Here is a 27848-nt window from a genome sequence, read left to right on the forward strand (position 1 = left end):
TGCAAGTATTATCAGAGAAAAGTATCCATAGTGCAGTAAAATGAACCCTGTCAGTGTTTTAGTAGTATATATATATATGAGGTTTTTTGGGTTAACCAACCAGATTCTGTTCATTTTTATGGGAATTTAAGAGTTTAAAACCACTTTAAATGATAATTACAGCATGAGATTAATTTCTAATTAATTTAGTTCGTGTTTTTTTTTTACTAAACTATTTTGGTAACACATTATTTGTTTGAGCAGTGGTATTCAGTTCCTTTAAGTAAAAGTGGTAATACTACAAGTAAAACTACTGCATTCTTATGTGTTGGAGGGAGACCAGTATCCAACCAGACTCTGTTCATTTTTATGGGAATTTAAAGGTTGTAGCAACTTCATCTGCCTTTAAACCTCTCTAAATGATAATTACAGTATGAGATTAATTAATTTAAAGCTTTTCCAATAAGAAATATTAATTGTTTGGTGGAAGAAGCACTCAGACCCTTTAATCCAAAGGTTGGGAACCACCAGACTAAACTATCTAACTGTATTTTCATTAATTCAGAGTCTCCACTGATTCCTTTTCACTGCAGAATGAAGACTTTTGCTTATAATACTTTAAATATAATATGCTTCTGTACTTTTCATTTAGAATACAGGACTTTTACTTGCAATAAAGTAATTTTATATCATATTATTTCGTATTTTATATTGTATTAGTTCTTGTATTTAGGTTAAAGAGCTGAATATTTGCCCAGTGTGGCCCTGAACAGAGACATTAATTTAAATAATTAAAACTAGAAATTGACTTTATGAATCCAAAGCATCTCTCAGGGAGTCCGACGTCTGGTTCTGAGACAAAAGAAGCTGGAAAATTAAACAGAGACGCTCCTGATTTTACAACGACAAATGAAAATTAGCTCGTTTTTTGATTACTTGTCCCAAACTGTAAAAGATTTTTCCAATCATGATAATCCCGAGTGACTCGTGGCTCTGTATCGAAGTGAAAAGCCCTCCGAGGTAGAAGTATACCAAGCTTTATTGAGCGTTGAACTCATTCATGTACAGATCATGTTGAATTTTTGTACAACTCTGTCAGTAGTGCAACTCGTGCAACGATAATAGGAAAGAAAAAAAAAAAAAAGAAAAAGTCTTTCAAGTGTTTCAACTTCAGAGGAGCCATGTTACGGGATTCAAACACAAAAAGTCAGCAGCCCGGCGCGTACACGACATCTCAAAAGACAAAATAAAAGCATGAGTTGTTGGCTTACAGAACAGCGGACATTCAAGTTAAAAAGACTTATGTTGTCAGCGAAGTCCCTCCTGGTTCTGTCCGAGCGCTGAGATGTTGAATGTCAGTTTTTAAATCCTTTTACAAAGTGTACAAAAATGCACATTGGTATGTTACAAAGACTTCTTCCTATTTAGCTTTTTAAATGCATCAAACGAAGAAGAGGAGAGAGAGAGAGAGCAGAAAACACACTTTAACAGCAGCTAATCCACAGGTCGGAGATGTGTCCGAGCGCCAAGTGATAGAAAAACACATCCCCGCTTTAATTATCGTCGGCTACGAGGACAGATCACGGATCCAGACGTTAGCCTGTCCCTTCCAGTGCAGATCTATCAGTAAAACGACTGAAGGTAGAAGAGGTACACGAACATCCACTTTAACTACAGCTCGGCTCGAGAAAGCAGAGGGATTAGAGAGACGCGTTTGAGACGTACTGCGGCGGCACGACCACGGAGCGGCAGCGGGAGCGTTTGAGTTATGGTCATGCGTTTTTCGGATATTTTGTAAAACTCCAAAGATTTTCTTTGTTTTGATCTTCAAAGAGGGTCTTTGTGTGAGTTTAACCCCTGAGCAGAATTCCATTTAAAAAAAAAGGCGATAAACTAAAAGCAAGAAGAAGAAAAAAACCAAACATCTGAGCAGAGACTGGAGGCTGCTCCGAAAGCTGTCTGAAAATAAAAAATAAAAACGTAATGGTGTTTGTCACGGACATGCATTTCACATTTTTCACAATTCCTTGGCTATTCTACGGTTAATTATTGTTTCTGTTAACATGGGTTCCTCTCCTTTGGGTGACAGCTACTCCAGCCAGGTATCACACCAGACAAAGAGAGTCGAGATGTGGACTGAAGGTGGTTTTAACCTACAAAATTAAAGGGGAAGTCCTGTGTTTTTAAACCTGGGCCCCATTTGGACATGTTTTGGTGTCTGTTAGTATCGGTCCAGTAGATGGCCTCAGCCAGCAGTGCGTCCATTAACATTATGGAAAAGGATTATTAGAGCGCTCTCTTCAAATCCACCAGACTCCATTTGAAAAAGCAATAATTTTACCCCAAAGAACGCTGGACTTTGTGCGACACCTACACAAACTAGTTAACCAGTCCAGGTAGCGGTAGACCAGCAACTGAGGTAAAATCAGTGTTTTTGTGAATGGAGTCTGGTGTGTGTGTGCAGAGAGCGATAGAACGGCTGATCTTCCAGGTGTCTCTCTGTAGGGATCCTTTCCATGATGCTGTCACACACTTTCAGTGGACCTACTTCACTGCTCCAAAGGATTATACTGGGCCCTGGTTTAAAAATGCCTTTTTTCTCCATTATTGTGGAACCAAAGCTGTTAAACTAAAACAGCACTAACATTGTGGGCAAATCTAAGCCTCCCTATTCTGCATGTTGAAGCAGCATATTTGTCAACTCCTACAACTCCCCTTGTGGCGCCCATGAGTGTGTTAATCATCTATAAACAGATAATTAGTGACAACATAAAACACACTTAATATAAAACCTGTCTTCATAGGAGAAGTTGTGATTGTTGTCCTTATATCTGCTTCAAACTCCACTGTAATATGTGACCAACTATTTAATGTAACTGCTGCTAAACGCCAAATAGGGAGACTTGAACCACATTGTCACACTGTGTTGAAAACCTGGTTTGCTGATAACAAACTTTACTCATTCCTCAGATTCTTCTCTCTTTTTTTTTTCCAATGTTATCTTAGAGAAACATTTTCTTATTTTCATGCCCTATAAACAGGAGTCACAGGACAGCTGACGCTAAAAGAACCAAATCTCTCCCCGGACAGTCTGTTGGTGCTTTGTAAAGGTGCCCGACTGCAGCGGCTATTTATACTGACACAAAAAGGCACATTTGACCAACCCCTGGCTGTTAAAGGACAAGTTCACAGTTTTCAGTCAGCTCAGAGTTAAAACAACAGTCGGTGTCGATGTGACCAGGTTTTGACGGCTGTTATCGTTCCTCTTAAAAAGACTTGTGATCGATTTGTCCAGCTTGTTTTGTGAGGAACTTAGTCCAACCATCAGGAACGGGTCTCGGAGGAACAATTACAACCCGTTTCCACGTTCACATGGACACCTGACTGCTGTTTTTAAAAGGCAGACATGAAAGGAAAAAAAAAAAAAGTGAAGCAGTCCTTTAAATGTCACCGAGGGGACACAGAGGAACAAAATGATGGAGTTTGAAATAAAACGAACCAAGGGAGTTTCATAAATCTGAGATGCATGTGTAAAGCAAAGACAAAAGCAACACGGCCTGGTGTGAGATAGCGACGCTAGTGGAACCTCACAATGACATTTTGGGCTTTTTTTGTCCGTTTTTGATTTTTTTTTTACTTCAAAAAGAACTGATTCTTTCTCTATTAGTGCTGAAAAATGTCTGAGGAGCGACGAACTGACAGTTTTCATCATATATTAATATGGGATTGTAGTTCAGCATTAAATGCCCATTGTTTCATGAATCAAGGTAGTTCTCGGACTTTCAGAGACATTAGTGGTCATCGTCTCCTCCACCTTTGGTCTGAACCACGAAAGAGAAAAAAACAAAACAAAGTCTTTGCTTCATACCAGGTAGTCCGGACTAACGGCTTAAAGCGTGGGTGAGGAGTCGGTAACTCAACAGCCACAACCGACGTTTCTACTCCATCGATTTATCACAAATCTTCTCACTCTGAATGTCAGAGGACAAAACATCACCCGTCAACTCTCTCTAGGCGAGAACAAGAGTCTCTGGAGATTGAGGAAAAAAAAAAAAGAAGAAGAAAGAAAAAACCCTGAAATCTTTTCTCTGTACAACCACTGCTTTACATCTGAGAATCGTCACAGCTTGGTGTGACCCCGCTGACCCTTACAGACTATGAGGAGGGGGCGCCAGGGTGCAGAACCAGGGACGGCCGTCCTGGAGCCTGCAGTGCAGAGATAGAGACCGATGGAGTCGGACCCCTTCAGATCGGGACGTGAGCTCGAGGGGGGTGGAGGGTGAGGGGGGGAGTCGACGCCCATGAAGCGGAGCGGAGCGGTCCGCCCCGAGCTATGTGTTGGGCGCGTGACTGAGACTTTGGGGGTGCAGCTGCTGCCGTTTCTGCTGCTCCTGCACAGCGAGCTGCTGGCTCTGGTCCGACGTCGAGAGCTTGTTGATTAATGGAGACACGCAGTTGGCTGGAATGATGAGTCCTGTGGGAGAAACAGAAGGGTTTCAGAATGAACTGTGAGCCCGTCAAACCAAACGCTACATCATTTACAGCATGTTAAGAGAAAAGGGTTCGATATTCTGGGAAATGGGCATTTTTGCCGGAGTTAGAGGAGGTGATCGACTCCTCTTGAGCGACTCAACCATAAATATGAAGCTGGAAACTTCATGGTGACAACAAGGAACAAGTTTACGCTACATGACTTTGAAGGATCAGATCAGAGGCTGTACGACGATCACTGTGTGAATTTTAAAAAGACACCAGCTGAGAGATGTGCTGCACGACACTAGGGTCCGGCTGCGTCTAAACCTCTCGAGGAGTAAACGGTTTAGCCACGACCCCCAATATCATGTAGAAAATCTAAGCAAATATAAACAGCATGCATTCGTTCCCGTATTGTCTCCATCTCTACCTAAATGATGGTTCTGGCCTTCCTGAATGAGCTGCGACTCCAAAATCGAATGTCTCATCCAACTCTGGGCAAAACAGCACGTTTCCCAAAATGTTGAACAGCTCCTTTAAAAGCGGCCGCCCCTCAGCTTACCAACTATCCTCTGTCCGTCTTCAGTCCTCAGACGGACGATCTGCACCTTCACGTTGGTCCCACCGACCGGAGAGAGCACCCCCTCCACCTCGTTCCACACGCTGAGCACCGAGCCGCACAGAACGTAGTACGTCCGACACCGGAGACCCACCTCACACTGGAGGCCCACAGATGCCTTCTTACAGTTACCACGCCTGCGGACAGACACACACACACGCAAACGACACATTTACAACCCAAGATGGAAGCAAATATTCTGCATTTATATACATCTAATGGATTTTCTTGTGACACACACACACAGCGGTGGAGATTCGCAAATATCTTCCCATTTAAAAAGGCTAAACTGACGTAGAAATGAAACTGCATTTATTTGTAAATTGTGTTTTACAAGTTACACAACTACATAAAAGGATTAAATTGTTTTAAAATAGCTGTAGTTTTTAAATTCAGTGTTACTCAAACAGTGAACGTACCAGTAAGCGTGAGAGCAGATCTTTGCAGACGACTTGTACTGGTCATTCCAGTGCTGCTTGCCGTCTTCAGACAACACCTAACGGAGCCAAAAATAATTTAAAAAATACAAATCGTGATTCATCACATAAATCTTTCAGTGTTTTTCCTCGTCGCGATGAATAAAAGAACGCTGGGAGACCTTTTTAAACTTCTTCTTGATGTCTGCGTACGTCTCCAGTTTGAGCTGCCGGCCCGTGTTCGGCCTGTGCACCAGGAAGAGCCTCTTCTTGGTGTTCACCTCTTTCACCAGTATGGCCGTTTTCTTGTTGTTCCTCATCTGAAAAAAAACCAAACACATGCCACTGAGTTCACATATGAAGCTCTGCTTACTCCCAATGAGTCAGCCTGTGGAAACAGCTGAATTAGGTCATCTGTGGCTTCAGACGAGTCTTTGGAAAAGTGAATTTCAACGTGGTCTGGAGACACTGAAGAGTCCCTGCACTGAAGCTGAGGACGTTTAGTTTGAAAGACGCGGGCATCAACCAGTCAGGGGCAGTTTGCCTGAGTTGGATTATGGGAAATGTAGGATGCAGCAGAGATGAAGTTTCAGTCTCTGATTTGGATCAATGTTGAACATATTTTAGAAATCAGGCTCTTGAAGGTCCCAACACTTTATGGAGGTGCAACACACTGATGTTTGTTTTTTTTCCCAAAGAACAATCACACATTTGGTTTGTCGATGTGGTTCAGCAACATCACAGGTAGCTAACGTCCACTGATCATCATGGATCAATTATACATTTGTCCTCTGTATGTAATACTTAATGTATGCAGCAGAGGGGCCTTAAGTAATTTTTCTGCTACAAATACGGTGATCATATTTATAACTCATCTGAATCATCACTTTAATCTGGACATACAGGCGGAAGACTCGTTTTAGACCTTTTCTACCTGCCAAAGATTTTAAATAAAACCTTAATGACAACCGTCAGCCAGTGTGATCCACGGGGGCCACTTCATTTTATATTTTACACGTGCAGTTCGAGCACTCTGGCTGCGAGTTGATGATCAAACCGTACAAGTTAATCATCTGTGACTTAAGGCCACAGCTCACATTTCACAGTGCCTGAAGTCGGAATGAAACAACATTTCTAAAATTGTCTGTCGAAAGGCTGCAGAGCTCATCTGCAAGTGAGAGACGCCGTCAACCTTCACATACCTGTACATAGAAGCCATCATCTGGTCCGTTCTGTTCTGCCCAAACATGCGTGGCCTCCTCCCAGGACATTCCCCTCTCCACACTAACCTGTGAAAAGAAACGCGCGCACACAAAGTCAGCTAATGTTGCTGCGATCGTCGAGGAAGGAGGTCAAAATATAGAAAAGAACATACAGTGTAGAGCTCCACATGTCCGGATGTGGTGTAGCCCGGTGTCAGGAATTTCCTGCAGTCTACCTTCTTCACCTTCTCGTCACCAGAGCCCAGGTCTAGTGGGAGGAAAAGGGACAGATGGAGGTTTTAGTGCTAAAATTCAACCTTCAGATGATCAGCTGTCAGGACAAAACTTTGAATAACTTGTACATGTGAAAATGTTTTAATGATAAAAATGTAGGTGAATGTCCATCTCACCCAGAATGCCCATGTCGTATCTGCCATTCTTCTTGGCCTCCTGAATTACTGCTGCCAGTGTGTCAGAAAAGTACTGGAACAAGGCGTTTTGCTGCTGGACCTCCATGCCCAAAATACGGTTCAGGAACTTCCCGATGTTGTTGTAGTCTGCAGCAGCGACAAAGTGTTATGCTTCATGAGAAAATGTACACTAACTGTGCATGCATCACACATCACACTTAACAGTGGGGACTAAGTTATTCCTTTCAACGGTTTAAAATCACCTTTGTCCAGTGAAAGCATGCCGGATCTGTCCTCCACATTTATGAGGCCCACACCTATTAATCCACCTTGAATCTCTATAGAGGGAAAAAGAGTCATTACTCACAGCCATCGATCTAAAACAAGGGAATCAAGAAAAGCAACAGTATGCAATAATTATGCCAACTTCTACAAGATTAATTGGTTGTACAACAAAAAAAATAAAAAATGGTGGAAGTTTTGGACTAAAAGACATAAATTCTTTTGCTTGTTTTGAATAGTATCCTACCTTTGAAGAAATCTCCTTTAAAGTCAGAGGGTGGAGACACTAACGGAGAATCGAGCTTCACGATCGACTTCATCACAATTTCCAGAGCATTTCTGCCATACTGTAGAAAACATGAAGGTGAGTGAGTCACTGGCAAACAAACTATACTCTACAAGTGCCAAACACACTGGCGGCACGGCGCGTAATACAGCGCTGGTCAAGTGTAGCGAGCACCAAGAGGACGTGTCGCCCTGCAGCTGTCAAAGCTCACATCTGTTCTACACACCAAAAGGAGCTGCTATGGGAGTGTGTTTCGGCCTTTAGACATGTGCTCACCTTGTTGTCAAAATTAAACCTGCTGAGGTCTCGAGTTTCTGTCGCTCTCCTGTCTCCGTGAGTGAGAGCACCCTGTTACAAAGATTTAACAGTTAATATTTATATTACATGTTAAACTTCATTTAAATAGCATTCACACAAACGTTCAATTAGTCCTTACCAGGCTTTCTAGTCTTTTGGCAACAATCGATGCAAATCTCTGCTCTCCTGCAAGCTCTGATATGAGGAAGACGTATTCTGGAGCTGTGACCTGGTTCGATCTGTGCGTTCTCCCTGAGTCCAAACAAACAGAGCACACTTTAAAACCACACTGTCATTTAATATCTGTCAGCCTGAACTGGCTCTTTGTCAGGTTCAGGAAGATCACAGAGGACCCAAGTGGGTTCACATCTACTGACCGAACTGCTGTATAGCTCTGTCGGCACTCCACGGCAGCTCCAGCGTCATGTGGACTCTCCGCCGCTGGTTCTTCACACGGCGATCAGCCTGCAGGGAAATACCTGAGCTGGCAGCTTCTGAGATGATGGCAATGTTCTGGTCGAAGAGAAAGACAATTACATTTTATTTTCACATATAAAAGTGGATTAAGTAGCTGTGATTTCTAATTCAAGTCCATCAATTTTGTCCAAAGTTTGGAATCAAACAAAACAGAATGAAATCTCTCTGCTGGCTGGTCCCAAAGCTCTTAGTTTATCCTTCACACCAAAACTGCAGCTCAAACAAGCTCAGGTTGAATCCAGCACTGTCCAACAACTTTGCCTTTACCTTCTCTCCATCCATGAACCTCTGCTTCTCTGTGAGATTGAGGATTTCCACCGGGACGTCCAGCTCAGAGCGAGATTCGTAGGTGATGCTGCCGTCGTCGTTGCTGACCACGCGACCTTTGCGGCCGGTCATCTGAGGCGCAGATGAGGAAACGGTAAAGTGAGACAAGACACAAACCACAACAAAAGAGAAAAATACAGTTAAGGCTGCACGGACTAATGTTTACCTCAGCCACGTTCTCGGGTCCTCCCAGTTCATCTATAAGCTCGTCCAGAGTGTTTGGAGGCAGGTTCTCTGCAAGCTCCTCCAGCTGTTCCAGCAGATTTCGCTTCATTTTCTGGGCGTTATCCACTGCGTCCTCACTTGTGATGCAGCTATCCTGACTCTCTGCCTTGACTTATGGACAAGGAAACAAGAAGGGGCGTTCATTAACCCTCTAAATCAGAGGGCTGTGATTCTGCTCTGCCATCCATGTGCTGATGTGCTCACCTGTGGCAGGTGTGCTGGACGGGTTGACAGGAGCAGAGAAGGTCGGCCTGGTGGAGCCCAGCCCAGAGGCCAGCAAGGCACTTTGAATGGAGTCTGGATCAATGCTCTTTCTTCTCTTTTTCTTCTTCTTCTCCTTCCCTTTCTTTGGTTCCTTTCTGATAAGCCACGGGTCTAAGGAAGGCAGAGGAAGGCACAAAGGTTTGCTGCGAGCACTGAATTGGATATAAAATTCCTCATAACCTTCCCTGTGGAGTCTCACCATCTTCATCGTCGTCGTCAGACTCGTCTCTGAACGGGTTGAAATCATCGTCTTCATCCCCTGAGCTGATGGACTTGAAGCTGTCGTCGCTGTCTTTGCCGGACTCTTTGTCCGACTCCTCGGAGTGGCTCTCCTCCGAGCTGGTGCCTGACAAACCACCGTGCTTGCGAGGCTTCTTCTTCTGCTGCTGCTTCTTTATCTCTAAACCTGGAGAGCGTGGCCAGAGAGTGTAGAAGAAAAAAACATTATAAAAACTAAAAACAGTGTTTGAGAATCGAGACACGGCCATGTTAGGTCATCAAACATCGTCTTACCTTTCCTTTTCTTGCCCTTCTGTTCTTGTTGTGCTGCAGCGTCACTGGGAGAGGGGGTCTTCTTAGCCGAGAGGTCGATACCCAGCAGGCTATAGAGCTTCTGTCTGTCTGGAGCCGGGAAGTGCTTCTCAATCAGGGACTGCAGCACACCTCTACAACAATAAAAACATTATTACAGTTGACACACACACACACGTTATCCTGTCAAGATTGTGTGGGGAAAATCATCTTTAGCAGGTTCTTACTTTGCAGTTGACACAAAGTCGTTGAGCTCTCCTCCTCCTTCCTCCAAAGCCTCAAGTGTTCTCGCTTCTCCGGTGGACTGAAGACCGATCACCACACACTGCAGAGGAAACAGCGCGTCAGTGTTTTAGAGGCTGAGGATGCCAGCGAGGAAATGACTGTACCACAACATGAACATTGTCAGGAAAGCATTAATCTCTTGTCCTGAAGTGTTGACCACAGTATCTTAGGTCATAGACTCTGGTCCTGGTCAGCGACCAGGGCTTTACTTCTTTGATAGCTTCAACAGTAACACAGGCTCTTAATGGCAAAAGCACAACCGTTTTTGTGGTGTATTGGTGCACGGCCAAGAAACAAATATAAAATATTTATAATACAAAACATAAGAAAAAATATAATAAACGTGCAATATATCTTTTTTTAATTTAAAAGCTGTACAGTTTGTGCAGGAAAATTGCAATAGAGGGGTGTAGAGAGGACGGATGAAGCAATAAAAGGTGCTGCTAGAGTCAATATTACATTATTGCACAGAATGAGTCAGACATTAAAGCACTGGTGGCTCTTAACTGTCGTGTTTCCTGCGTTTTTTCTTTCGCCTCATTAAACTCCTCTGTTCCTCACACACCTACATCCTACCAGCCCTCCTCCGTATGTTTATGGAGCAACACACACACACACACGTCATTTCTTGATGCAGGTAAGAGAAGAGAAATTCTCTCCACTTATGCAAACCAACATGAGATCTCACAGAGGAACAGATCCTCTGTGCTGTTATCGTTCAACAGTGGTCTCACCTTTCCGTTTTGGACCTCCTCTCTGGCCAGCTGGACCACCCTGCGGACTTTGGAGGCAATGCAGAGGTATTTGAAGAACCTCTGGTGAGCAGACCAGAACTGGCCCCACATGGACTTCTTCATGCGCTGCTCTGCATCCATCAGATTGGCAGCCTGCTGGAACTTCTCGCGTGCAGTGACCCACTGGGAGGAGCAGGAGAGACAGTCTGTTTTACAGCTGTGAGCACGAGTGAAAGAACCATTTAGAGCCTTTATTTACGCTTGACTTCATGTGCTTACCAGCCTCACAGATTTGTTGTACATGTGGATGTATTTCTGAGTCAGAGGGACCTCTTCAATCTTAAAGGTCACTCCTGTAAAACTCAGCTGTCTTGCTATGTACATCCCCCTCAGTTTCATGTCCATAGCTACTATCTCCATGGCACCAACGCCTCTGAAATTGAGAGGAAAAATGAAAAAAACGCACACAAATTAGGATGTTTTCCACTCAACTGTCCTGCCTGAGGACATTTATGAAAATGTGCTGCAAAGAGAAACGTACCTGCGCTCAACAGCTTGGATAAAGTTGCCAAATTCTCTGAAGGGTGTTTTGTGGCCCCAGATGCCCAGCCGATTCATGTAGGCCATATTTCGCGGTTCAGAGGCACCTGAATAGAAAACAATTCACAGCATTGGCACAGACTCTCCACCACCACCACCAGAGTACATTCAGAAAGCATCCCATTTTGTCCACTAACCTGTAGCACTTGCATACACGACCCGAGCCTTTGGGAGTTTGTTCTGCAGCTCCAACACTGCCAGCCCAGTTTTTGTGGGTTTGGATGATCCAATTGGACACACATTTTTGGCTTTGTGACACTCGTCATAGACGATCTACAGACCTCTGGTTGAGGAAAATATTCCCATTTCTAAAACAAAGACGGTCTACAAGCATGCAGCTCGGACCACCAAACATTTTTCAGTTTAATATAACAAAATATTCACAGTTTCTGGGAGCATTTATCTACAAACTCATGTCTTCTTGAAAGGATACAACTCCGTCAAAGTCCTCCCCACACCAGTGAAGAAGCTGCTGAAATCTGGTCTTGTACTTCCCTCCTGATTGGCTCTCTCCTATCAAGGAGGAGTAGGTGGCGAATATCACACCTTTCTTCACACTCCCATTGTGTTTAGAGGAGATTTTGCCATATTTGAACTGAAAATATAAATATGTAATTGAGACACAGTTTGATGATACATAGAAACCTGTTTGCTGGCTTTAAATGATCTTACCTTGTTCAGTGAGTGAACCTGGATGTTTTTAGCTCCTATGTCCCTTAAATCTCTTTCAGCGTCATACTTGAGGTCATTAGAGACACTAAACCTGAACAAAAGAGGAGAATATATAAGATGAGATGCAGCAGAGTTAATTATGTTGGTAAAATATTTATCTAACCATCTGTGTTCAATATGGTGTAAGGGATATTTACCAAAGTGATCTCTTCCTGCCTAAAAGGTAATTCTCATAGATGATCCCTGCGATGGTCCGGCCTTTTCCCACACCAGCTCCATCACCAATCAAATAGGCAGCTCGATCACCGCTGGGGAGGAACGTCTCATGTTGCTGTGGTACGTGGGGACAAGAAATACAATTTTAAAACTGCACTGTTTTGTCTTTTGAGGACGTTGAATCTAAGGAAAACCATGTTTAAAAAAAGAGACACATTTTGATTTGTTTCAGTCAACAAATTAGAGGATATATTATTATTTATAGAGCACTTTTTTTCAAGATACAATTAAATCAGTAAGAAATAACATGGACACGTAATACAGTCCAAGTGAAGAGGTGCACAGGACAGACAATCAAATATTAAAATTTAATTCATAATGATTAAATCTTGTACATTTCAGTGGCTACTGTTTGTTTAGTGAGTTGAGGCTTACCTGAGCTGCGTACGTGATCGCCTCTAGCTGTAGAGCAGACAGGCAGCCACGATCAATGACTTCTTCTGGGATGGAGACTCTGTACCACACATCAGGGGGGCTAACGCTGGACAGGGAACTGGTCTCCACCACGGGATCAGGATGCCGCAGGCCGACCTTCACTGCATCGACAGGCAGACGAGTCAGCGGATCACACGGGCAACAATAACAGGCTGTGTCTCGTTTGATCTGACGGAGTGTGATCGATTAAGCGCTATAATACTGTCACTGTAAACCAACACAGCAGTCACACTAACATTTCATGGGCATGTACTCCGCATAAGTCTCAGCATGACCCAACTCTTCCTCCTCTTCCTCCTCAGGCTCATCCTCCTCCTTCATCCCATGGAGATTCTGTAGACAGAGAATGACACAATGAGACACCAAGTTCTCACAATGTTCTTCTGCAACCAACCATGAACACAGAAGCCCCTTTTCCGCCACGTGGTATCAGCTCGGCTCGACTCGGCCTGCCGTTCAAACGCTGAGGATAGTTTGTGGAACTTTTTAGGCATCACCTTCATAGTGGTCCCAAACGATCTGAGCTGAGACTAAAAGTCGATGTGAAAACACTGCAGACCACCGACTGGCCAGAGAGAATCATCGCTTACACCTCTCTGCGATTCTTAAATAGCCAAGCTGCCATCAAAACTGACTGCAACACAGACGACTCATGAACACAACCCCCTTTGAGCACCTTAAAGGAACAGGGCAGTGCGTAAGGTGTGTGTGTGTGTATGTGTAGTGAGTGTGTAGCTGAGCGAGTGGCTGAGAATGACGGTGAATGTTAGGGCAGCAAACGTAAAAGGTTAGAAGTGAGGTGGTCACATTTAGCAGCAAATAAACAGAGCAGGTTACTGTAATAGAAACACGGGTGCCGTTAACACACAGACACATTTGGCAGCATTCAACAGCTTTCTAAAACCAATTATAATGAATCAATAGTCTAAAACTTACCAGAGAGTGTGAGAAGTTCTGCATCTTAATGTTGTCATTAACCCAGATCCTGGCAGCATCTTTACCCAGAACTTCCTTCTTGATTCCATTATTCATTTCACCTGAAGCACAAACAGAAAGCGTGTGTTTTAGTTGGACAGCTCAGGTTTCTCAAGCACTGACAAATGTTATAGTACTGGAGTGAATCTCAGGTTAGTTATAATTTCACAGCGTGTTTTATAGCGGCAGCGATGAACAGAGAATGAATCAAACTATACTGATGAATAATGAATCATTTTACATATATTTTCAAGCAAAGGCAAAAAGCATGACCTCGTTAAAGCCTCTTTAATGTGAGAGGTTTTTTTTGTCTACTGTGAAACACACAACTCAACTTTTTCTGATGGTTTTTCACCATTTCCACATTCTTAGACCAAAAAATTAATAGATATAATAATAGTCTGCTAAATCGAAAATGAAAGTAATCCTTAGTTGTGGCCCTGGTGCATTTATTAAGACTTGCACAGATCTCTAGAGCTGGAACAGCTTTGAATAATGATGAAAAGTGGATGGGTGAAGGCCAAACACACAAAGAGGTGACTGTATTCTGATATTATCCACATTTAGCGATCGTTTCTCTTCATTTTGTACGACTTGTTTCCTCTTTTTTGGCCTCTTTTGAAAAGGAGTAAACAGAGAACATGTTCTGCTCTGGTTAAACACAGATGGAAAGTCCCAAATTCTGGCTGCTGCAATTCAAACCTGCATTAAGCAATACTTATGGTATCAATCAAGTCGCTCAAACATCTGGAGTGCTGAACTCTCAAAGAATCAACACCAAACTTCACAAACTTCCGGCTCATTATTTTGGTTCTCGGGACCTCATATGAACTCTGTAGTTCTTATAACCTCTTTAAATGTCTTATAAGCTTTTCCAAACAGGGATTCAAACCATGCATCACAACTGTTGGCCAATTATTAATCAAAAAGTAAATATATTAGGATTGAACAGCCCTGTTAGGAAAAAAAAAAACACAGATGTAATTGCACATTTAAATAACAATAAATGACCTGTCGCTGTTGCCGTTGCTACTGGTGTGGTAATGTCGGGTGGAGGCTTTAGCTTCATGAGCTCCATCAGACTGTTGCCCTTTAGACCGGTGCCCTTCACATTGCTGGTCCTAAGGAGGTCTTTCAACTGAATCTGCTAAAATAAACAACAGGAAAACAGGAGATGTAAGAATTACATAATCAAAAGAAATGCTTTTCTCTGTGCTGTTCTGTCCTTTGAGGGTTTTGAGAACGAAAAACATGGTTTCCACAAACGTACCTGATCTCTGTTAGAAGGCACGACTGTGGACGCTGAAGGAGGAGTGCTTGTGGACGTGGTGGGGGTCGAAGAACCTCGCAGGGCTGAATTAGCGACATGGACCACCTTGGTGACAGTTATGGTATGCTTGATGTTGTTTGCGGCCGATTGTTTGGTCACAGTTGCTCCAAGTGACGGCAACTGATTCAGCTGATTTAAGACAAACGTGGTGGTTGATGGCTGAGGTTTGTGCTGTTGGAGACATTGAGTGGAGAGTAGAGTGGATTTTTAGACATATCACAAAACAAAACGTCAGCTGAAACATAGCAGGATGTGTTCAATAATTAATTAAAGGAACATAACGTTGTGTAATCTCACCCTGATAGTAACTACAGGGACCGGAGCTGGAGGCTCAGTCCGAACGGCCTCCACTGACTCTGTCCCCACACCAACGTCCAGGGCACTGATGGAGATAGACTGGAAGAGGAGCAGAAATCATAACGTTAAACGGAAACAAATCACTTCTACTCGAGAAGAAGGAAATCTTAAGATCGTCTTACTTGCTGGGTTGTAGAGGGCTGTGCAACATCCTGAGAATCAACATCAAATAGGCCGATATCATTTGGGCAAATGCCGCTCTCACTCAGGGCAGCGAGAAGTAAATCCTGTCCAGGATCCATCTGCAAGACAAAGGTACACGTCCGTCTGTTAGCGGCAGTGCTGATGATGTTTGTTTATGAATAAAAACAATGGTGATATTGCAATAAAAATATTAAAACAACTTGTGATTAATTGCCATCAAATTTGATAGTAAATTTCATGGCAAAATGTAAAAGAAAGTTGCAGGTACAAGCCTCTCACATGTGAAGATTTACAGCTTTACTTTATTGTATATGACAGGAAATTAAATCTCTCATGAAATAAAGAAGTGTGAAGCCCCTGTACTGAACATTTGGAAAACATAACTTCCCAACTTAAATGCACATTAACAATTTCATGCTGTTTTTGCCAAACCCCTAAACTTTTCACATCATAAAACAACACTTGGATGTTCAGGGTTTAACGGTAGAGACTCAACATCGACTGCTTGTCCCCACATGTAGTTACTGTAAGTCCAGAGTGCACATATTAGCAAACACTCATCTCTGCAACCTCTCTCTAACAACCACAAGCACATTGATAACAACAACTTCCTATAGTTTAAATGTCTCCTGCAGTATCCAGAGAAAAGCTGTAACAGTGCCTGCTCACATGAGGAAACCCCACACAGTAATGTGACCATACACCAACCAAAAATCACAATCCCACATGCATAGCACACGTGTAGCATCAAACACAAAGTGCTGGGTAAAACCACTTCCCTTTGAGGTAGAAACTAAACCAAAAATATATGTTTACATCCGGCACACACACAGGACCACACGTTTGTTATTTGTAGTGTTATTTCTAACTAGCATAACTCCAGCTAAACCCTAATCTGTTTGGATGTTTACCTCGCCGCGTCTCCTCCTACAGCGCACGACGAAATAAGTGAAAATGAAACTGCAGAATGTAGCACAGAGTCGAGGGATATAAATTCAGTCCAGATCTACACTACGATTAGAGGAAATGAGCGTTATCTACACACCTCGTCTGGTCGGGGACTTGCTCCAAAGTGACCCAAAACAAGACACGTGTTTGCAGTGTCCTACTTTGGTACGTTCAACTTCCTGGTCCCTCTGACTCAACGTAACTGCCCCCCAACGCCGACCCCTCGTTATCTCAGCTGATTAATAACATTTAATACCAAACAGCACCTCTAATAAATGACAGGACCAAACATTTAGCACGCTGATACACCTCAGTGTCCAGCACAGCTAATTTGACTTAGCCCGCTCGCTGTCATAGCAGCTAAACTGGCCTGCTTAGACCAGGGTGACACAGCTTAGCTCGGCTGTTAGCTAACTCAAAGACACTTTCACATTCATGTCAGTGACACCACAGTCACGTCTACAAACTAAATAAATTACACCAACTAACACCGAACACAGTGCAGCGACAGAATCCAGACTAATCCAACAGCAGTTACATGTTATTAGCGGCAACCACGGAGCTTGTTATTGATAATGTCTATAGCTTTTAACGTTGGAGCCATTACATGATACTGTTATGTTTTCATCTCCAAACTTTATCTCTCATTTTCTTTCACGTTAAGGAACATTTCAGGCTTAAAAGCAGTAGTTTTTAAGCTAGCTAACGTCGGCGCTGCTTGAGTTTACTACCACGGAGTTAATGAAACGGCACATGAACGTAGCTAGGTGTCACGGCGTGTCCTTCCCAAAGATAATCCCCAGCCACTGGGGTATTAGCTAGCCTAACAAACTAACTAAGCTCCATCGCTTTGCTGTGGCGGTGTTGTTTTCTCTCACGCAAACCTTGTGTCATTGCTAGCTAACATTAGCAACGAGGTGCGTTAAAAGAGGCTAACCTAGCGGCACCGCTGCAGCGTTAGCTTCAAATCCAGAAGAAAAAAAATTACCCAAAAACAGTTTAACACTTTCGGTTAAGTATCACCACATCAACAATAAAACTAGTGTTTGTACCTGTTAGAGGTGTTAATGTCGAGCAAACTGCGGCGCGAGATCAACTTGCCTGACAGTTAAACGGCCGCTCCGGGTCGCGCTCGGCAGTTATGGGGTTTGTTGTCCTCTTCGCTCCGCGGCGCTCACGCCATCTTCTTTTCTATTTTTTTTTCTTTTTTTTTTTTCTCTAATCAAACGCTCCGCCGCATGCGGGGGTCACGTGATGCGCAGGCCTCCACCGGGCGTCTTCGATGCCAAAGTCAAATTCGGCGCCGGGATTCGGTGAAAACGGGCCTCGGAGCAGCCGCCGGACGCCCCTCGACCACCACGCACCGACAAAAGCGAGGATTTGGGCATTTCTGGGAGGTTAGCGCAAAGGGCAAACATAGCAGAGTCAGCGAGCTAACGCGACGTCACGTGACCCAGTCAAGCCCTGAGAGGAAGTGACGACAGAAGAAGCTTCTTCTTCGTTGTTTCCTGTTTTCTTCTTCTACTTCTGTTTTTTTTTTTAAACTTCTTTTCATGCTCTGTGCAATGTACATTTTATATTAGAACATATTTTAATGTCTGCTTTCTTCTATCTAAATGTGTGTTTATTCTATTTTATTTGCCTTGTGTGTGTTTGCATATTTATGTAGTTATGTGTTTATGTTTTTTGTACAAATCTGATAAAGAAAATGTAAAAAACAATAATAAAACAGTTTGGGGCATTTTTTATATTGCATCAGTTCTGATTAAAGGAGTCAATAGAATATCATAATTAGCTCAAAGTACATATGTTCTGCATGAATACAAAGACTAACAATCAGGGGGGAAAAGAAAATATGAGAAATTTAAGATCTAAACTATTGTTGTGAGGACATTTTGTCTGGTCCTCAAAACTTCAAAGGGCCGTTTGAGGGTTAAGACCTGGTTTGAAGGTTAAGGGTAGAATTAAGTTAAGGGTAAGGTTAAGATAAGGGTAAGGGTCAGTTATTTGGCTGGCATGGTAAAGGTTAAGGTAAGGGCCTGGGGAATGTATTAAGAGTCCTCATAACTATAGAAAGACGGGAATGTGTGTGTATGAGAGAAGGACAGTAGTGTAGTATAAATACTTTTACAGAGTACTATTAGTACTTTACAGCGTAGTATTAGTATTTTTACAGTGCAGAATTAACACTTTTATTTACACTTTTATTTGAATGCTACTTTTACAATGTAATAGTACTTTTACGATGCAGTATTAGTACTCTTACACTGTAGAATTTGTACTTTTACAATCAAGTGTTCTTACTCTTACGGTGCAGTACTAGTACTCTTACACAGAGTAGTATTAGTACTCTCACAATGCAGTATTAGTACTCACAGTGCAGTATTTGTACTCACAGTGCAGTATTAGTACTCTTACACAGTGCAGTATTTGTACTCACAGTGCAGTACTAGTACTCACAGTGCAGTATTAGTACTCTTACACAGTGCAGTATTTGTACTCACAGTGCAGTACTAGTACTCACAGTGCAGTATTAGTACTCTCACAGTGCAGTACCAGTACTCACAGTGCAGTATTAGTACTCACAGTGCAGTACTAGTACTCACAGTGCAGTATTAGTACTCTTACACAGAGTAGTATTAGTACTCTCACAGTGCAGTACCAGTACTCACAGTGCAGTATTAGTACTCACAGTGCAGTACTAGTACTCACAGTGCAGTATTAGTACTCTTACACAGAGTAGTATTAGTACTCTCACAGTGCAGTACTAGTACTCACAGTGCAGTATTTGTACTCACAGTGCAGTACTAGTACTCACAGTGCAGTATTAGCACTCACAGTGCAGTATTAGTACTCTCACAGTGCAGTACCAGTACTCACAGTACAGTATTAGTACTCTCAGTGCAGTACTAGTACTCTCACAGTGCAGTACTAGTACTCTCAGTGCAGTACTAGTACTCACAGTGCAGTACTAGTACTCTCACAGTGCAGTACTAGTACTCACAGTGCAGTATTAGTACTCACAGTGCAGTACTAGTACTCTCACAGTGCAGTACCAGTACTCACAGTGCAGTACTAGTACTCTCACGGTGCAGTACCAGTACTCACAGTGCAGTACTAGTACTCTCACAGTGCAGTATTAGTACTCACAGTGCAGTACTAGTACTCTCCCAGTGCAGTACTAGTACTCTCACAGTGCAGTACCAGTACTCTCCCAGTGCAGTACTAGTACTCTCACGGTGCAGTACTAGTACTCCCAGTGCAGTACCAGTACTCTCACAGTGCAGTACCAGTACTCACAGTGCAGTACTAGTACTCTCACGGTGCAGTACTAGTACTCCCAGTGCAGTACTAGTACTCGGCCTGCAGGGGGAGACATCGCCTCGTCTCGCCTCCTTCACTGACTCGTTAGAAAAATGGCGGACAGGAGCTGTGGAGGCTGCATCGGTTGAGCTGCTGGCAGTTTAAACACCTCCGAAGGGCGCAGAGTCACCGTGGAAGGGGGCCAGCTGGTCGGGAGGGCAGTGCCGCGGGAGCTGGGCGAGTTTGATCTCTGAAGTGGCGGAAAAACCTCATTGATTTTTCCCTCTGAACGGAGAAGCTTGAGCCGAGCGAGGAGCCGAGAAAACAAGTCGGACATGAACGGGGTAAGTTTGCTTGTTGGGGCATCATCAGCAAACACAGGTGAAGTACCGCTGAGGAGCAGCCAGCTCATCTGGGCGTATTAACCGGAGATAAATAAGACTAACATGATTGTTTTGTATTGATTTTAATATTCTAATTCACGGCTGTTACTGGCTGCTGGGTCAGTGTGGTCACATTAGCTGTAAACGAGCCTTATTGTGGAGGAGAGCTGTGCTAACATTAGCTGGCTCCATGTGGGAGCTAGCTGAGGACACAGCAGCCTTCTGGCTCCACACCACCTAACACACGGATTGGGCTTATTTTAAGGGGGTTTTGTGGGTTTAAAAGCAGCTGTTGAAGAACAATCCGTTTAATTTGAGTGGATTTGATTAAGAGATCAGGAGCCAGGAGGCCTGTTTGTGCCCTGACTGTGCTGGATTTAAAGGGGCTGGTGGGGGTGTGGAGCCAGCATGGTGCCCCACCCACACCACAGCTGGCACCACTTTTACTCCAGTATAATAATGTACTGCAGTACAGTTTTAAGGTACTTGTACTCTGTGGTGGAGGAATACTTCCTGGTAAATCTAAAACACTGTTGAAGTAAATGTTTTGGCATCAACGTGCTCTCAAAAGTACCAAAAAGTACTTATTATGCAGATTATCCCATTTCAGAATCATATATATTATATTATTGGATTATAATCAGTGATGTTTGCATCACTTAAATGTTGCAGCAGGTAAATGTGGAGCTCATTTTAGTGACTATTTAGATAATTGATGTGAGTAATTCCTTTGGATATAATACTGGATGTACAGTTTTATTTATTCTACTGCACAGGACTCTTTAATCTGTTTAGATTAAGCTGCTCCCAATAACCAAATGTAGGCTTCTGTGGTTTAAATTAAGAGAGTGGATCTCTTAATTAATAAAATAGTATATTAAAATAATAAACTTGCACACAATGTGGAGAAGCCTTCATACAGTACATTCATTTTCTGATCCCGTATGCAACTAACTTCATATACTGCACATTTGTGTAAAATATCAACATTACATATCAATAAATAAAAGAAAAAACTAATCTAAAGGGAACTTAAAGGGGCTAATAACACTCTGAATGTCTTTCCTTCCTCAAAAAACATTTGTAAAGCCAATTTTTAAAAAGGCAATTTTAATAGTTTCTGTCATATTTCAAGTTAAAAGGTAAAAAAAGTGAGGTTTGCTGCTCGTCTTAGTCACATCTGATAATAAAATGAAGTCTAGCTTGTTTTACCTGATGTCTTTATTTACTTCATGTATGTTTCTTGATTATATGTTTGCTCTTTTTGCTTGTGCATGCGAACTGTCAATCAATATCTTCTCATGGGGTCCAAGTTCTTTTTTTTTAATGGAAAACTTCACTCATACAGCTGCACCGACGTGGACGTGAATCCGTTTTCTCCCCTGAATTCACAGGAGATCGTCTGCAACAGCCATTCAGTCACTGTCTTAAGCTGCCCCAAGTCCAGATCACCAGCTCGCGATGAAAAGACGACCAAGCTGACGCAGGAGGGACGGTGCTCCCCGATATGCTGCCAGCAAACTGATGCTCCGAGGCCGGGAGACGGTAAGCGTGTGTCTGTAGAGAGCTGTTTCAGATTACTGTTTTATTTCTATATTACAGTAGATTAGGTAGTGAGAGGAACCTGAAACACCAGAACCACGCTCTTCAGATTCAGGTTAAAATAATCCAGGTTATTTTCATCGAATCGACTCATTTAATTAGTTTTTTAAGGCAGTTTTAGGACTGATTCACTGATTCATATCAACACTGGAGCTGCAATGATAAATCAAGTAATCGATTAGCTGCCATCTATTAAATTAACCTCCAACTATTTTGATAATTGATGAATCAGTTTAAGTACGTACAGCCATAATTCTCTCATCCCGGCTCCTTAAATGTAAATATTTTCTGTTTTCGATGAGCTCGATATCTTTGGGTTGAGGACAAAACAAGACGTCATGTTGGGAAACATCAGATCAATCGACAATGAAATCGATTTCAAGCTCGGATCAACATATTAATCGTTTTCTGACATTTTGTGGGCCAAACAGCTGATTGATTAATTGAGAAGCTAATTGTTTGTGGCCCCAATCTGACACTCTTTTATTATAAAGCCAACAAAGTGAGCCATTTGTTTTGGGCTCAGCCTAAAACACCTCGGTCCTGATGCGGCGGACTGTCAATAATTTTAAACCACCAAGAAACAATGAGTTAGAAGATCACGGCTCAGGATGATGAAGTCTTTCCTCCCAGCAGGCAGGAGAACAAACACCATCAGCGCCACACCCAAAGACTCAAAGACCGACTTCCCAGAGATGGAGAGCAGCTACAGCCAGTGTTCACCCTGCTGGTCAGATGAACAACCATCTCCTCCGCAGCTCTACTGCTCTCAGACCTGCCTCCGCTCCCCCACCGATCTCTCCCTGCCTCTGGGTAACAGTCTGTCCAACACTCCCCTCCACGCCAACCACAGCCGCCAGAGGAGAGGAGTCCGCCTCAAGGTCAAAGGAAAGAAGTCCACACTAAGAATGTACGTCCTGAGTATTGATGCGTTTCTTTTAATTTAAAAAACCATCATGGAGGAAATCTGGTTGAGTTGATCGTTTAATATTTATTCTCATCGTCGTTTTCTTTTCCCGCTGCAGTGCCGGAGGGAAAAACTCCCAAAACCGAAAAGTTACTGACTATTATCCAATAAGACGAAGCTCAAGAAAAAGTGAAACAGAGTTAAAGGTAAGATGGATTTACTTTGTCTGTTGGCTGTCGGTGTCACCACACAGGCTGGGACAGGTGTCATAATATAATTGGACCATATAGGCATTAAAACAGGAAACATGTTCTGGAAAATCCCCTGAAGTTTCTGTGTGGAGTGCTGCATTATGGGTATTATTATTTAGCATTAAAGCAGGAACAAGGAAGTGTGATGTGGTTTTGGTTGTGGTGACGCTGTGGACAAAAGTGTTTCCCAGGATAAAGTTTGGCTCGCTACCTTCACTGAAGTCAGCCCAAACGTTAGCTAGCTCTGCTGTATGTGAACTGCTGTGGCCTGTTAATGTGACAGCGACAGGCTCTGCTCAGGTGTGTCTGTGCAGCCCTGATCTCCTCCTAGAGAGCCTCCATGTTGTTATCGTGATCATGTAACAGCAGCTGACAGTTAAAGTGTCTTTATGCAGCACAGATCAACCAAGGTTTGTCCTGTGCTCTGCAAAAAAAAATGCCAAACTAAGCTCCTCTGTCTGCCTGCTGTGAATCTTTTCGTCTGGTTTATCAGGGAGTCAGATCAGGGTGAACGCTTTTAGAATAAGGAAACAGCCAATCTTCTCTCCTCTTTATCTCATATCAGTCATTAGAGGCTTCAGCTTTACTCAGAGACTGTTTCATAATCAGATAAAAACTCCTCGTAGCTGCTTTTAATGTTGCCAGGCCGGCAAGTCTTATATTAACAGTGTAAATAACTTCCTTTATGAGTGAAAACCAGTCAAAATGACCTTCCGTCCTGGCTGCGTCAGTCTCTTGCCGTATTGATTGATTGATTTTGGTGTTAAGCCGTAACTGGTCGTCTTCTGAGATGCTCGGCTTTGACCTTCTACTTAAAGTGATAACGCCAAACCTGGAGGTTACAGGAAAGAACCTTTCAGCAGCCGAATCATCTGTGAAGCAGCCGGAGTCGCTGAATGTCACAGTGAGGAGCTCAGAGAAAGCTGCTGCCGGAGGAAATAACTCTGACCTCTTCAAGAGTCTGACAGGAGAGTGTGAACCAAGAATGGGACAAGCTACACCGCTGTTCTGGTGTTTCTGGTGTTTTTCATGTGGGAAAAGACAAAAGGATGACGACTCAATCTTATGAATGGATTAATAGTATCCTGGGACACCTTGGTGTTGGAAATGTAATCTGGTTATTTTATTTAGGCCAGTAATCTGATTCTGTGTGAGAGAGCTCCTCGTCAGTAATACCATCTCATGTTCCTCTTTGTCTCCAGTGTGAAGAAAAGAAGCTCATAGATGAACTCATCACAAAGGGAATAGAGGAAGGAATGGAGGTACAAGGAGTTTTCTGTTTCCATCTCTAATGTAATGAGATTACTTCTGTGGCTTTTATCATGCAGTCGAACAGAAAAGGGTTGAGAGCAAAGCTTCCCACCCTGCAATTAAATGCAATAAACAAGCTGCAACAGCTGGAACATAATCCTTTTTATCGCCACCAGACTCCATTGACAAAAACAGTAATTCTACCCTGGGAATTGTTAGTCTGCCGTCGCCTCGATCGGTTAGTTTGTTCGTGTTATTGTGTGATACACAAATATGTGTTGTGATGTGAAGTAACTCTTCAAAACACCAAAGTCTCACAATAACACCAACAAACTAACTGACCGAGGCAGCAGTAGAGCAGAAGCTCCCATATTCTGCAAAGTAAAATTACTGTTTTTCTCAATGGAGTCTGGTGTGTGTGCAGAGAGCGATATAACGGCTGTTTGTGGTTAAACCAAAAGGATCTTCCAGGTCTCTCTCTGTAGGGATCCTTTCCATGATGCACTTAGAATAACACTCTGAGCCTGTCAGTGGATCAAACACTTTTAGTGGACCTACTGTGATCAGGTGCGGTGTCCCAAAGGCTCAGGCGAACTACTGGACCAACTTCAAAACCTTTTTCACTTAAAAGTCTCTTAGACGCCACATTTCTGCCTTTTAAAATAAGTATTAAATACTTTAGTATTAGTATTAAAGTATTAAATAACACTTTGGCACTGTGTAAATACTTTCCTCTCCTGCTGCTCTGTAGGTGCAGCACATAGAAGGAAAGGGGAGAGCAGTATTTGCTACTCGGTGTTTCCAGAAAGGCGAGTATGTGGTGGAGTACCACGGAGACCTGCTGCAGATCACCGACGCCAAGAAGAGGGAGGCCGAATACGCCCTAAACCCTGCCACCGGCTGCTACATGTACTACTTCCAGTACCTCTGCAAAACCTACTGGTATGATCAACCAGCTCGTTTCTAGCTGAGATGTTTAGTATTTAGCAAACCTACATGATGACCTACTTATGTTCCCGCTCTGTTTCATTCCAACAGTGTGGACGCCACGAAAGAGAGCGGCCGAATGGGTCGCTTGATAAATCACAGTAAAGCCGGAAACTGCCAAACGAAACTCCACGACATCAACGGCGTCCCTCACCTCATCCTCGTGGCCTCCCGAGACATCGACGAGGGCGAGGAGCTGCTCTACGACTACGGAGACCGCAGTAAGGCCTCCATCGCCGCTCACCCATGGCTCAAATACTGATCGAGGAGTCGTCGATTTAAAAAAAACAAAACACACAAAAAAAAGAAAAGAAAAGGGAAACGTACAGTAACACTTGTGTTTCTCATTAGCTAGTGTACAAATGCCTTAGAAACAGAATGTGTTCCCTTTTTGTTCCAGTACTGAGGAAGCGGGAGGGGGGATGTGTGTTCAAAGGGGTCGATGAGGTACTTACACGAGTCAGCTGAGGTCCATCTGCCTCGTCAGAGGACATCTGTAATTTTATTTATGTGTAAATCAAACATTCTGGTTGTTTTGCAGCACATTTCTTTTGTACATTTTGTATTCCCTATAGACCAATGCTTCTACAGCATGCAGGTGGTAGTTAATGCTCTGCATTTTTATACTGCTTTTTCTTAATTAGTAGTTAGCAATACGTATATTTAAGGCCCCAGAGCCCCGTTTGGATCAGCAAGAACTACAACATGCAAATAACAAACCAACAACAACATCATGTTTGAGTGGAATCTGATTTCAGCCATCGAAACTCACAGGAGCAGTCGTTTTTAGTGGAGTTGTAATAGTTCACCAAAGTGTCCTACAAAAGATCTGATACTTACAGGATCACACAGGGATACTTACAGATCAATAATCTTCCTCTGTTGTGATAGGAGTTTTTGTTTGTTTTAGTTTTTAGCCCATATTGTAATTTTTAATATTTAAAATGCACAACACATTTGAAATATCCAAAAGATTTAAATCCAAATGTGTTAAAGGTAGAAATCTACTAATTTATCTATATTATCTATAAATTGATCACTTTTAATTTCACTTAGATATAAATTAAACACTTTGTATGTTACTGCACTTTGTAAATATATTTATTGGCTCTGGCTAATCCACGGGTGGTTTAAAGGAAAAGTTCAACATTTTGGGAAGTAAAATTTTTTTTCACATTCTTGGTTAAACATGTTTTACGTTAAAACATAAAACAGGTGTTTGGTGAACTGTTACACTCCGACTGTATAACGTAGATCTCTGCTCATCTTCGCCGCTCACATGTGAGAGTATTTAACAGCTGAGCCGCCAACAGGTCGTTTCTTATTTTATATTTTAGTAGCTTTTTCATCATGAATTATAACCAGAAGGTCAAATTTACCTCTTAACATTTCTGGCTTCTCCGATTTATCTTAATTATCCTGATTTGTGTTTGATTTAACCTCAAAAAAATGATTATTATTACTCTCTTTTTGCTTTTTTTGTTATTATATACAATATTTTTTAAAGGAAATGTCAGATTCTGTGCATTAAACTACAGTCACACTACATATATCTGATTATAATCCAGAATCCTGTTGTCGTTTACAGTATTTTTAGCTTAATTATCAATACTTTGGTCAAATTATTAACTAATAATCCTCTAATTTATCACCTGGAAGTGTTTAAATCAGAAGAACAAATCTGCTTTAATTAAAGCACACGTCTGGTGATATTCCAACAAATCCCACTAAAAGACCGAAACCACTTTTTAATTAAACGTCACTCAAACAGGAGGAAATACCGCATTTTTTGGGACTATTTTCAGCGGCGGATGAATCCACATTTGGTGCTGTAGTGAGTATTTGGGGCGGCAGGGCGGTGTGTGTGTGACTGAGTCAGACTAAACCACAGTGTGTGTGTTCATGATGATGAAGGAAGACGTCAGGCAGCGTAACAGTGACGCTCATTAAGGTGTTTTTAATAGTTTTTGGACAAAAATGGAGCTCTGAGGTTCAGAGGAAGAAGAAAAACCAGGCTGTGATGCACACACTCACTAGTAGAGACGCTCGCTTGTTGGTTTTGGTCTTTTAATGGGATTTGTTTTTGAAGAATATAGCGACAGTGAATTAAACTTTTAAATTAAATACAATAACAGGGCATGATGAAATACAATTAATATATATAAATGTAATTATTCAACATATTAAATCCAGAGTTTCAGATCCAGCAGGATGAATTCAAATGTGTTTGAATCACTGATGATGAATTAATTGTATTCGACATGTCTCATCACTTCTTCTAACCGGATTTTGTTGTGCAGCACTTCCTCGTCTTATCGGTGCTGTTTGTATTACTGCTAGTATTATCTAAATTATCATAGGTTTTTTTTTTAATTATTATTATTATTATGAGCTTGATATCGTTATTCTGAGGGATCCGGGGCTCCGATTTAAAGAAAAGTGTTTGATGTTTAGGGGATTAGTTTATTAGCTTTTTCTGCTAGATGACAAAATGAAGACCGCTTTTGTTTGTTTGTGTTAAATATGAAGCTACAAGACGGTTAGCCTAGCTTAGCATAAAGACTTGAAACGGGTGGAAGGAGTTAGCCTGGCTCTGTCCAAAGTTAATAGAAACCTCAGA

General features: G+C 42.5%; 2 protein-coding genes across 3 annotated transcripts; one reads left to right on the forward strand and one right to left on the reverse strand.

Moving 5' to 3' along the window:
• Positions 1-998: 998 nt before the first annotated feature.
• sbno1 (strawberry notch homolog 1 (Drosophila)) lies at positions 999-17992 on the reverse strand. Of its 2 annotated transcripts, none has more exons than XM_070850151.1 (33): positions 17646-17992; positions 15575-15694; positions 15393-15491; positions 15036-15266; positions 14777-14912; positions 13727-13827; positions 13027-13123; positions 12731-12891; positions 12277-12410; positions 12080-12170; positions 11841-12002; positions 11545-11680; positions 11349-11454; positions 11087-11240; positions 10808-10990; positions 10016-10113; positions 9771-9922; positions 9457-9663; positions 9198-9368; positions 8935-9104; positions 8709-8840; positions 8342-8477; positions 8104-8216; positions 7944-8015; positions 7629-7728; positions 7363-7437; positions 7100-7246; positions 6863-6957; positions 6690-6776; positions 5670-5807; positions 5491-5567; positions 5015-5208; positions 999-4453 (listed from the first exon to the last, which is right to left on the reverse strand). In XM_070850151.1, exons 2-33 carry the CDS (start codon positions 15692-15694, stop codon positions 4311-4313), a joined length of 4218 nt encoding a protein of 1405 aa, XP_070706252.1. In that variant the 5' UTR covers positions 17646-17992; the 3' UTR covers positions 999-4310. The 2 variants fall into 2 exon arrangements, with proteins under 2 accessions (XP_070706252.1, XP_070706253.1); XM_070850152.1 differs by having other exon boundaries at positions 17597-17992.
• A 1978-nt stretch (positions 17993-19970) lies between these two features.
• On the forward strand, positions 19971-25711 carry kmt5aa (lysine methyltransferase 5Aa). The gene is made up of 7 exons (XM_070850783.1): positions 19971-20191; positions 21625-21775; positions 22469-22742; positions 22858-22945; positions 24193-24252; positions 24993-25183; positions 25280-25711. The coding sequence occupies exons 1-7, from the start codon at positions 20183-20185 to the stop codon at positions 25488-25490; spliced, it is 984 nt and encodes a 327-aa protein (XP_070706884.1). The 5' UTR covers positions 19971-20182; the 3' UTR covers positions 25491-25711.
• Positions 25712-27848: the final 2137 nt, after the last annotated feature.

Source organism: Pempheris klunzingeri, chromosome 19, assembly GCF_042242105.1.
Source record: "Pempheris klunzingeri isolate RE-2024b chromosome 19, fPemKlu1.hap1, whole genome shotgun sequence".
Lineage (NCBI taxonomy): Eukaryota > Metazoa > Chordata > Actinopteri > Acropomatiformes > Pempheridae > Pempheris > Pempheris klunzingeri.

Bases quoted from the DNA above. Each gene is read 5' to 3' on its own strand.
- kmt5aa (XM_070850783.1), top strand. The intron at 22,743-22,857 runs GTACGTCCTGAG...TTCCCGCTGCAG, and splicing joins AAGAAGTCCACACTAAGAAT to TGCCGGAGGGAAAAACTCCC. The intron at 24,253-24,992 runs GTACAAGGAGTT...GCTGCTCTGTAG, and splicing joins GAATAGAGGAAGGAATGGAG to GTGCAGCACATAGAAGGAAA.
- sbno1 (XM_070850151.1), bottom strand. From the start codon at position 15,694: ATGGATCCTGGACAGGATTTACTTCTCGCTGCCCTGAGTGAGAGCGGC. The intron at 8,016-8,103 runs GTAAGGACTAAT...TCTTTGTAACAG, and splicing joins CCAAAAGACTAGAAAGCCTG to GGTGCTCTCACTCACGGAGA. The intron at 5,568-5,669 runs GTCTCCCAGCGT...TGGCTCCGTTAG, and splicing joins TCAAGAAGAAGTTTAAAAAG to GTGTTGTCTGAAGACGGCAA.